We start from the raw sequence: 12,341 nt of genomic DNA, 5'->3' as shown, positions 1-12,341 counted from the left end.
TTTCTTTCTGAAGCACATCAAAATCCAGCAGAATACGGTTAGTCTTGGACTACCTCAACAATCATTTCAAAAGCAACTTGACTCTACGCAATTTAGAAACAAGAGATTTAACTTTGAACTTGAATTAAATGATTCTGAATAATTAACAATAGTAAAATTTAGTACGTACCAAGCTGAGCTGCAGTCACAGGTAAGATAAAATATGCTAACAAAACTCGCACTCTTAATTTGTGCTTGTGTAATCTAACTATTGTAGCCAGCTATGAATGCTTTAACTGCACTTTGAAACTAAAGTAATGAAATGCAATGATAGTACTTGAATGCTGGCGTCTGAATTTCAACGACACTCGGGTTCATTGCGGAAAAGGAAGGGACCCTGCTTGGTAATGCATTTGGGACAATGAGCAACAAAGGTTCATGCTAAGTTGCTGTAATTTTGCGAGGCAAATGGAACAATTTGAAAAGCTGAGGTCTGCCATACAGTTCTGAAACTTTACGTGCTTTTAGTCTTCCTTGTTAGTTGATTGAAGGTTTGAAGCCGTCGATCGAGGAGGTGGCGACAGTCACTCATTGTCGGCCGTCGCTGTTGCAGAAGCTGTTGGCGCGCCTTCTTCTCAACACGGTCACCAGACGAAACGGGCTCTTGATGTGCGCCAGCTAAGGCTTCCCGTCCGCGACACCATGTCAGAAACTATCATCGCAAGTCGAGCGCAATTACATGCTGCTAAACCCCGAAAGCGCGGCAACTCGCGGGAGCGTCACACCACACACCTGCTCCACTCGCTACTCCAGCCAGACTCCAACTGCTCTGCCCGCGCTCCACGCGGCAGAGTTAACACTACCAAAGATCCTACACACTTTGATTCTTCACACGACCTATCGATGTAATCGTTCGATAGCAGTTTTCCCTAGGCAAGACCCAGCGTAAAAATACAAATAATATTTACGAAACAAACCAATTATACATCGACATATATATATATATATATATATATATATATATATATATATATATATATATATATATATATATATATATATATAGTAAAACAATTACAATATATAAAGGCACAGAAATGTCATATATTCAGGTAACAAAATAAGGAAAAAACTTACAGCACAATAGATGGAAATAGGAGGATATGCATTTCCGGCGTTACAACTTCTGTCACATTGAATGATTCTCTTAAGTCGTCATTGCTCCTGTTCATGCAGGATCTTTTTCCATCCACAGTGGTGTCAGAGATTTGATGTTTTACCAGATTCCTGATTCTCACGGTACACTTGTGAAAAGATCATACGGGAAAATCCCCACTTCATCACTACCTCGGAGATGCCGTGTCCCCTTGCTCGTGTGCCAACTATAATACCATGTTCAAACCCACTTAAATCTTGATAACCTGTCATTGTAGCAGCAGTAACTGATCTAACAACTGTGCCAGACACTTGTTGTCTTATAATACAGCTCCGTATTCTGCTTGTTTACATATCTCTGCATTTGAATGTGCATGCATACCAGTTTCTTTTGTGCCTCAGTGTACATCCCCAGTCCCTGAAAGTTCATTTTGTAGATGAAATTTCAAGAAATTGGGTGTAATTTTTTGTAAATAGAAGTAGTTGGTTAACAACTTTGATGGATTGCAGTGATTTTTTTAAGAGTATATTCTCCTTGGTACCTTCCCCCATTAACCATGGACCTTGCCGTTGGTGGGGAGGCTTGCATGCCTCAGCGATACAGATAGCCGTACTGTAGGTGCAACCACAACGAAGGGGTATCTGTTGAGAGGCCAGACAAACGTGTGGTTCCTGAAGAGGGGCAGCAGCCTTTTCAGTAGTTGCAAGGGCAACAGTCTGGATGATTGACTGATCTGGCCTTGTAACAATAACCAAAACGGCCTTGCTGTGCTGGTACTGCGAACGGCTGAAAGCAAGGGGAAGCTACGGCCATAATTTTTCCCGAGGGCATGCAGCTTTACTGTATGATTAAATGATGATGGCGTCCTCTTGGGTAAAATATTCCGGAGGTAAAATAGTCCCCCATTCGGATCTCCGGGCGGGGACTACTCAGGAGGACGTCGTTATCAGGAGAAAGAAAACTGGCGTTCTACGGATCGGATCGTGGAATGTCAGATCCCTTAATCAGGCAGGTAGGTTAGAAAATTTAAAAAGGGAAATGGATAGGTTAAAGTTAGATATAGTGGGAATTAGTGAAGTTCGGTGGCAGGAGGAACAAGACTTCTGGTCAGGTGACTACAGGGTTGTTGTTGTTGTTGTTGTTGTTGTTGTGGTCTTCAGTCCTGAGACTGGTTTGATGCAGCTCTCCATGCTACTCTATCCTGTGCAAGCTTCTTCATCTCCCAGTACCTACTGCAACCTACATCCTTCTGAATCTGCTTAGTGTATTCATCTCTTGGTCTCCCCCTACGATTTTTACCCTCCACGCTGCCCTCCAATACTAAATTGGTGATCCCTTGATGCCTCAGAACATGTCCTACCAACCGATCCCTTCTTCTGGTAAAGTTGTGCCACAAACTCCTCTTCTCCCCAATCCTCTTCAGTACCTCCTCATTAGTTATGTGATCTACCCATCTAATCTTCAGCATTCTTCTGTAGCACCACATTTCGAAAGCTTCTATTCTCTTCTTGTCCAAACTATTTACCGCCCATGTTTCACTTCCATACATGGCTACACTCCATACAAATACTTTCAGAAATGACTTCCTGACACTTAAATCTATACTCGATGTTAACAAATTTCTCTTCTTCAGAAACACTTTCCTTGCCATTGCCACTCTACATTTTATATCCTCTCTACTTCGACCATCATCAGTTATTTTACTCCCTAAATAGCAAAACTTCTTTACTACTTTAAGTGTCTCATTTCCTAATCTAATACCCTCAACATCACCCACTTAATTCGACTACATTCCATTATCCTTGTTTTGCTTTTGTTGATGTTCATCTTATATCCTCCCTTCAAGACACCATCCATTCCGTTCAACTGCTCTTCCAAGTCCTTTGCTGTCTCTGACAGAATTACAATGTCATCGGCGAACCTCAAAGTTTTTATTTCTTCTCCATGGATTTTAATACCTACTCCGAATTTTTCTTTTGTTTCCTTTACTGCTGGCTCAATATACAGATTGAATAACATCGGGGACAGGCTACAACCCTGTCTCACTCCCTTCCCAATCACTGCTTCCCTTTCATGTCCCTCGACTCTTATAACTGCCATCTGGTTCCTGTAGAAATTGCAAATAGCCTTTCGCTCCCTGTATTTTACCCCTGCCACCTTTAGAATTTGAAAGAGAGTATTCCAGTCAACATTGTCAAAAGCTTTCTCTAAGTCTACAAATGCTAGAAACGTAGGTTTGCTTTTCCTTAATCTTTCTTCTAAGATAAGTCGTAAGGTCAGTATTGCCTCACGTGTTCCAGTATTTCTACGGAATCCAAACTGATCTTCCCTGAGGTCGGCTTCTACTAGTTTTTCCATTCGTCTGTAAAGAATTCGTGTTAGTATTTTGCAGCTGTGGCTTATTAAACTGATTGTTCGGTAATTCTCACATCTGTCAACACCTGCTTTCTTTGGGATTGGATTTATTATATTCTTCTTGAAGTCTGAGGGTATTTCGCCTGTTTCATACATCTTGCTCACCAGATGGTAGAGTTTTGTCAGGACTGGTTCTCCCAAGACCGTCAGTAGTTCCAATGGAATGTTGTCTACTCCGGGGCCTTGTTTCGACTCAGGTCTTTCGGTGCTCTGTCAAACTCTTCACGCAGTATCGTATCTCCCATTTCATCTTCATCTACATCCTCTTCCATTTCCATAATATTGTCCTCAAGTACATCGCCCTTGTATAGACCCTCTATATACTCCTTCCACCTTTCTGCTTTCCCTTCTTTGCTTAGAACTGGGTTTCCATCTGAGCTCTTGATATTCATACAAGTGGCTCCCTTTTCTCCAAAGGTCTCTTTAATTTTCCTGTAGGCTGTATATATCTTACCCCTAGTGAGATAAGCCTCTACATCCTTACATTTGTCCTCTAGCCATCGCTGCTTAGCCATTTTGCACTTCCTGTCGATCTCATTTTTGAGACGTTTGTATTCCTTTTTGCCTGCTTCATTTACTGCATTTTTATATTTTCTCCTTTCATCAATTAAATTCAATATTTCTGCTGTTACCCAAGGATTTCTACTAGCCCTCATCTTTTTACCTACTTGATCCTCTGCTGCCTTCACTACTTCATCCGTCAAAGCTACCCATTCTTCTTCTACTGTATTTCTTTCCCCCATTCCTGTCAATTGTTCCCTTATGCTCTCCCTGAAGCTCTGTACAACCTCTGGTTCTTTCAGTTTATCCAGGTCCCATCTCCTTAAATTACCACCTTTTTGCAGTTTCTTCAGTTTTAATCTACAGGTCATAACCAATAGATTGTGGTCAGAGTCCACATCTGCCCCTGGAAATGTCTTACAATTTAAAACCTGGTTCCGAAATCTCTGTCTTACCATTATATAATCTATCTGATACCTTTTAGTATCTCCAGGGTTCTTCCATGTATACAACCTTCTTTCATGATTCTTAAACCAAGTGTTAGCTATGATTAAGTTGTGCTCTGTGCAATATTCTACCAGGTAGACATCACCATCAATGCCTGCCCAAATGTTCACAGAAAATCTGTGTTGATGACGTGATTCCACAATTGCGTGCGGATTCTCGTCAGCCCACACATGTTGATTGTGAAAATTTGCAATTTGACCACCTTGGAATAAACCTCATCAGTAAAGAGAACATTTGCACTGAATGAGGATTGACACATTGTTGGATGAACCATTCGCAGAAGTGTACCCGTGGAGGCCAATCAGCTGCTGATAGTGCCTGCACATGCTGTACATGGTACGGAAACAACTGGTTCTCCCGTAGCACTCTCCATACAGTGACGTGGTCAACGTTACCTTGTACAGCAGCAACTCCTCTGACGCTGACGTTAGGGTTATCGTCAACTGCACGAAGAATTGCCTCATCCATTGCAGGTGCTCCGTCGTTCGTCTTCCCCAGTCTCTAATCATAGGCTGGAATGTTCTGTGCTCCCTAAGACGCCGATCAATTGCTTCGAACGTCTTCCTGTCGGGACACCTTCGTTTTGGAAATCTGTCTCGATACAAACGTACCGCGTCACGGCTATTGCCCCGTGCTAATCCGTACATCAAATGGGCATCTGCCAACTCGGCATTTATAAACATTGCACTGACTGCAAAACCATGTTCATGATGAACACTAGCCTGTTGATGCTACATACTGATGTGCTTGATGCTAGTACTGTAGAGCAATGAGTCGCATGTCAACACAAGCACCGAAGTCAACATTACCTTCCTTCAATTGGGCCAACTGGCGGTGAATCGAGGAAGTACAGTACATACTGAAGAAACTAAACTGAGCTCTAACATGGAAATTAAGCGTTTCCGGATACATGTCCACATAACACCTTTTCTTTATTTGTGTGTGAAGAATGTTTCCTGAAAGTTTGGCCATACCTTTTTGTAACACCCTGTATAGAGGGTCTATACAAGGGCGATGTACTTGGAGGACAATATTATAGAAGTGGAAGAGGATGTAGATGAAGATGAAATGGGAGGTAGGATACTGCGTGAAGAGTCTGACAGAGCACTGAAAGACCTGAGTCGAAACAAGGCCCCTGGAGTAGACAACATTCCATTGGAACTACTGACAGCCTTGGGAGAGCCAGTCCTGACAACAACTCTACCATCTGGTGAGCAAGATGTATGAATCAGGCGAAATACCCTCAGACTTCAAGAAGAATATAATAATTCCAATCCCAAAGAAAGCCGGTGTTGACAGATGTGAAAATTACCGAACTATCAGTTTAATAAATCACAGCTGCAAAATACTAACGCGAATTCTTTACAGACGAATGGAAAAACTAGTAGAACCTGACCTCGGGGAAGATCAGTTTGGATTCTGTAGAAATGTTGGAACACGTGAGGCAATACTGACCCTACGACTTATCTCAGAAGCTAGAGTAAGGAAGGGCAAACCTATGTTTCTAGCATTTGTAGACTTAGAGAAAGAAACGTTGACTGGAATACTCTCTTTCAAATTCTAAAGGTGGCAGGGGTAAAATACAGGGAGCGAAAGGCTATTACAATTTGCACAGAAACCAGATGGCAGTTATAAGAGTCAAGGGACGTGAAAGGGAAGCAATGGTTGGGAAGGGAGTGAGACAGGGTTGTAGTCTCTCCCCGATGTTATTCAATCTGTATATTGAGCAAGCAGTGAAGGAAACCAGACTGTCAATGCCATGACCATTTCAAAGGTATGTAGAAAAGCAAACACCAAACTGTCCAAGAATGAAGCCAATGATTAACCAAGTTAACAGCCACTGTGATACTGATATAAGTGAGTAGGTATATCCAAATTGTGAACATAAATACATAACTGGAGTCGAGGAGAACCTGGAAAGCCCTTTATCCATAGCTTACTGTCACAAGCACAGCACTAGCAGTGGTGCTGCTTGGATTTGCATTATTCACACGTGGTGCTCTCCCAACAGTCTTGGATCTTTCCTTGTCTTCGTTCTCAGGGATTTTCTCTGCCTCGTGATGGCTGGGTGTTGTGTGCTGTCCTTAGGTTAGTTAGGTTTAAGTAGTTCTAAGTTCTAGGGGACTTATGACCACAGCAGTTGAGTCCCATAGTGCTCAGAGCCATTTGAACCATTTTTTTGTCTTCGTTCATGTCAGTGTTCAGCAAGGGCTCTAAACCCCTCTCTCCTCTTTTAAGAGCCAGGAAGTTTAGTCCTGGACGATTCTAGGCAATTGGCAGAGGGAACTGGCTGTCACTTGTAACCCCACACCCAGAAGCTCATGTGCTGGCTAGTAGCAGCTAACCAAACAGTGCTGAGTAGGATCAGTGATGCTAATAATAGTGCAAAGGACTGATGTTGCAGCTGGTGGCACCAGGGGTGATGTGATATGATGGGACATGACGGCATGGCATGGAGGTGTTGTGGCAGTGCTTTTACCAAGGACGTGTGTTGATCACAGTGCTGAGTGCTGTGACTATAATGTGAAGAGGTAGATGTTGATGATGCCTGTGTCAATGGTCTATCAACTGATCTTGGTGTATCCTGTATGTGGCGTGTAGTTGCATAAGTAATTTTGCAATTTTTTATTCCCCATTAATAGTTTCTAAGTGTAGGTGAGGTGCTTGCATATTAACTATTGTGGGGGGGGGGGGGTGTAGTAGAGTTAGGTAGCATGGTTTTAACATTTAAACTTGCAGTGTGAGATAAGTTCCATTGAATCTGCTACCCAAATAGCATAAGACAGTGAGACCACCTTACAACATTGTAGAAGTGTGATCTAAGTGGCCACAACATGCATCTGAGTACAAAAATATTTGAACAACAGCTACAAATTGCTTTTTAGGTTATTCTACTATGATCTATCACAGGACTAAGTTCACCATGGAGCCCATAGCGGTGAATACTGAAGACAGAAAATATTACATTATAAATCAAAAACAGTTATTTTTTAAGTGCCCTGTTGTCATAGCCTCCTGAAATGGTGAAGACTGTGACATTTTTGTGGTTTGATGAGTTGTGAGCAGTTATTGCTATTTCTGCTCCAGTAACTATATTGTACCTGCAGGAATTATCAGTGGTTCAGGCATTCTGTGTTTTATATACACCAAAATGCCTTGCTTGGTTCACTTAAGTTATGTCCAGCATACCCAATCTCTTTATTTGATCTTTGCTTGAAAAGGTGGAAATAATGATAGTGAGCCAGTATAGCACTCTCATGCAGATGTAGTTGCAGCCAAAGTATGGAATGACTGAGCCATGACAATGTCTGCAGGTATGAGTAGAAGGCACTGCAACTTCCTGGCATCAGTTCCTAAGTGTGCCTGATGATGATAATTCATTCTGTATTTGAAATTATTTTTATACCTGAAATGACTATGCGGCCATCCACCCGAGAACTTTTCCTTTTGTTACATATTCATTGTACCATGGGAAGGTGAAATATGGAAACACTGATTTACTTAGTGCATGATCTTATATCCATTATTATCTCATTCAAGAGTAACTTAACAGTTTAAGACCATATCACTGAAGTGATGATTGTTAGTATAATATTAGTTTATATAATGAAAATCTGGAATACTATAGTCATTATTTCAATAGAAAATATCCAATATTTTTGTTATAAAAATGAGTACTGCTCTCCTGTGTTTAATACTTTCTGCTATAAGTTGATGCTGATGTGGGTTTATAATCAAAAACATAGTGTCACATTCCTTTCATTTAGATGTAAAAATTGCATTACTCTTCGTTCTTTCCTTTGGAATGTTGAGAACCTTTTGAACCCTGGCATAAAAAATGACTTCATAGAAAGTGTCTGCAAAGATATTGTTTTGCACCAATTTACATCTGCCTAATTAACAGGAAACTGAGATTATAGTTTATGTACTGAGTGGATAAGATATTTTGGTTCAAAGTATTTTGCAGATCTGTTTGATAAGCAGTCTTGTGCATCTACATAAATCCATAATTTTTTGTTTTCATTCTGTTGCATTGTTAGATGATTTTGTTTCTTGAAAATATTTGATGACTGAACTAAATATTGTTTTGATATTAATAGAGTCTCTAAATAAAATTAACGTAAATGAACAATTGAAATAAAAAAACTGCTATCTTCATCATATACTTCAAAATGTTTTAGGTTTGAACCCTCAAGTTTATAAATATCTGGAAGAGCACTTACTTAAATCAATTACACCACGTTCAACTCTTCTAAGCCGTACACCCACAAAAAAGGGCCGCAATTACAGAAGACGCATGTCAGTGAAAGGAGCTATCAAGAAAACAAGATCAATAGCAGTTGAACGTAAGTTTTTATTACAACATATATTTACAAAATACATTTTAATGGACCCTATAGTTGTTGCTAGTAACATCTTAAAGGTGTTAAAGGTATTCCAATGATTTAGTGAACAATTTGATAATTGCTTTGCAGCTGAATCTCTTAGCCTGCAGCCAGATGAGAGACGCCAGTCTGTTATGCACATACCACAAGCAGACTTGGAAATAATAAAGAAAGAAGCTCGTTCACCTTCACCAGAAGAGCCTTTATGGAAACAACAGACCACTTCATTCCACAGGCATAGGTTAGTATCTGTACTTTTATTCATTCATTGGTATTTGTTTTCACTATTAATGGATCATATGTTTTGTTCTGTATCAACCGAACCACTGTAAATCCAAAAAGTTTCAGTTGTGAACAAATTAATTCTGCTGTGAGTGTAAGTGGATATTAGCAGTGAATTTCTAATTTTCGTAGAGACTTTTCATATGTATTTTGGATTTACACAGCTTTTCAAAATATCCGTGTCATTATTTTTTGAGATAAATGACAAACAGCAACAAATAGAAGAAAGCTATGAATAAGAGTACATCAAATATATCATGCTGAAGCACATTCTGTTGACAGAGACTAAAACATAACGAAAGAGGGATAAAAATATCTGGACAGGCTTAAGGGAGTAATACATGCTTTTCAGAACAAGTTTTAAGAGACCATTACTCAGAAAGGCATAACTAAAAGTCACTGTCTTTGTCTTCTTAACTACTTCTCTGGTCTATCTGCTTCAGCTGTTAACAATTCCCTGCAATATTTTGTTTCCATTTTTTTCTGCAGTAATAAGTGAAAAAGGAACCTTAGGTATCCTACAGCCCGAGATTCAATAATACATAAATTACAACTCTTTCTGTGCCAATGCAAGTAGGCAATGGCTAGAAAATATTTATAGCAATATAGAAAAATCTACTCACTGATCAGCAAAAGCAGCAATAGTTGGAAACATGGAGGAAGATTTTAAAATGCCAGCTGTGAGGCTGTTCCTCCTCGCAGAAAAAAGGAATGCACTGGAAGAAAAGAGACTGACGAGACTTATGGATACGGGAAAAAATCCCACTCGTGCGCCTTTATTAAGGGAGAGAGAAAACAAAAAATCCTTACATTTATAAAACTTTCCACCCTTTTAACTTGAAATGTTAGAGGCCAGAATGGAGAATGTAATATATGTTTGGATAAGTACAAGAAAAGAATGTTTTTCCAAAACTGGAACAACTACATTTGCACTCAGAGCAATGTAGAATAGATACAGGTAATGAATATCAAGTTTATAAATGTGGGTATTCCTTCACTGGCAGCCGATAACATGATGGGTGTGAGTAAAAACAGTGGAAAAAAATGAAGAGTAGGAAGTCGCAACTTGCACATTAAAAACTATAGTAGTTTATTTTAACTTTGATATTTCCTGTGCAGTCAATTTCAAGAAATATCCCTATGCATATTTTTGAGTTCCACCTACAACACATTGCACGTGTCAGTTGAACTGGAAAGGATGTAATCTTAATACAAAACTCTGCTACCACACTAATATTGGCTTCACAGTTACTAAGGAAAAACTAAAGTGATCTTTGAGCTGGTTAATATTTATTTTTGCTTTGTAGTTTTATTGGTATTCTTTGTGGTTAATGTAGTATAAATTAATTGCAAACTGGATATTAACTGCTCAAGTGCTGTGAGAATATTGAACTGACTGGCAACAGTATTACTAACCGCTACTCCTTTGCTTCAGAAGTTAAACCAGCGATCATGCCCTTCACTTTCTGTGTCGAAAAAAATTATTTATGTAATTCCCTAGAGCCTGGAAATAATGCATGTGACTATATAAAGAACAATAAAACTGTAATATTTTGCTGTTAGAATTCTTTAATTGAGGTGATTTCTCAACTAGTAATTGGTCTCATTGCAATCTTTTTCAAAATTGTCTTAATTCATATTACCAACTTGATATTTAATTGTTATACTGTAATGGATATTCAGGCTGCTACTCTCTTGTTCCTTTCTTTCTGGACTATTTGTGGCAGACATTAAATTACACTTTCTTCACTGAAATTTTTGTCTAAAACATGCTTCACAGCTCTAATATATTTAAAGAAAGTCATGATATTACTGTCAGCTGCTATTAGTGTATTATGTGTTACTGACAACTGGTTTCAATAGGAAGTGGTATTCTCAAGTCAGTGTAAAACTACATTGTAATAAAAACCTCTAGGTATGCTTAGGTTAACACTTAGAATGATGTGTCCAGCTTAACAGCTTGATTTGTTCAAGGAAATTTACATTAAAATGTGAAAGTAAGCACTGCTCAGAGGTAGACGTGTGTATGCATTGTACCAAAATGTATAGAAAATGCCCATCTCCAATGTTAATCAGTCTCAACATTGAGCTAGCACTAAATGAAATGAAATACAAATTTAGAAACGAATTTAAAGTTCAGTGAGAATAAATGAAAACATTAAGGTTTGCCAATGACATTGTAATTTGATCAGAGACGAGGAAAGACTTAGTCGTGCTGCTTCTTGAAAAGAGAATATAAGTTAAACATCAACAAAAGTAATAAAATGGCAGTACAGTATAGTTAGATTACACCAGATGACTCAGATGGAATTGGATTAGGAAATGAGACACTGAAAGTAGTAGATTAGTTTTGCTATTTGGGGAGAAAAATGAATGAGAATGGCCAAAGTAGAGAGGATATGAACTGCAGGTTGACAGTAGCAAGAAAAACATTTAAAAAAGAGAAAAATTTTAATATCTAATATAAATTTAAGTGGTAAAAAGTCTTTCTTAAAATATTTGTCTGAAGTGTAGCCTTGTATGGAAATTAAACATGGATGGTGTGCAATACGAACTAGAAGACAATAGTAGCTCTATAAATGTAAGGCTACAGAAGAATGCTAAAGTTTAGATAGGTGGGTTAGATAACTACTCAAGAACTTCTGAACTGAATTGGGAAGAAGAGACATTTACACCACAAGTCGACTAAAAGAAGGTATCAATTGATAAGACACACCTTAAAGCATCAGGGAATAGTCATTTTGGGAATTGAAGGAAGTGTGGGAGATAAAATTTGTAGAGGGAATGAAGGCTTGATTGCAGTAAAGGTGTCCTATCATGGGACACGGACAAGAAACTGTTTGAATTTCATGACATCACAGCGAGGAATTTCACATTCCATTACATTTCAAAGTGTGAAAAGAAGAATCAGGCAAATCAGATTTTTGGCTCCTGAAAACAAACATGGCCAATGACATCCTGTGTCAGTTTTACGTCACAGGTAGAACTTAAAGAGATGCCATATTGGATTGAGTCGTATGGAGTTGAAGTCATTGTTATAGAACTGAACTCCATTTTTGGTTGTTTTTTATTGTAACACATGTGCTATAAAAATAAGCTGCTTCAAAGCAGTAACA

General features: G+C 39.0%; 1 protein-coding gene across 2 annotated transcripts in view; it reads left to right on the top strand.

Moving 5' to 3' along the window:
- LOC126253198 (probable phosphorylase b kinase regulatory subunit alpha) overlaps positions 1-12,341 on the top strand; it is a 294,496-nt gene that overhangs the window by 186,520 nt on the left and 95,635 nt on the right. For both annotated transcript variants that reach the window (XM_049954368.1, XM_049954367.1), the window contains exons 14-15: positions 8,740-8,904; positions 9,034-9,184. In XM_049954368.1, the coding sequence (XP_049810325.1) occupies positions 8,740-8,904; positions 9,034-9,184 (316 nt within the window). The remainder of the gene's footprint in view (positions 1-8,739; positions 8,905-9,033; positions 9,185-12,341) is intronic.

The sequence above is a fragment of the Schistocerca nitens genome, chromosome 4 (genome assembly GCF_023898315.1).
Source record: "Schistocerca nitens isolate TAMUIC-IGC-003100 chromosome 4, iqSchNite1.1, whole genome shotgun sequence".
In the NCBI taxonomy this organism is placed as follows: Eukaryota; Metazoa; Arthropoda; class Insecta; order Orthoptera; family Acrididae; genus Schistocerca; species Schistocerca nitens.
Note: the sequence above shows the minus strand (reverse complement) of the source record. Positions and strands in the feature narration are given on the sequence as shown.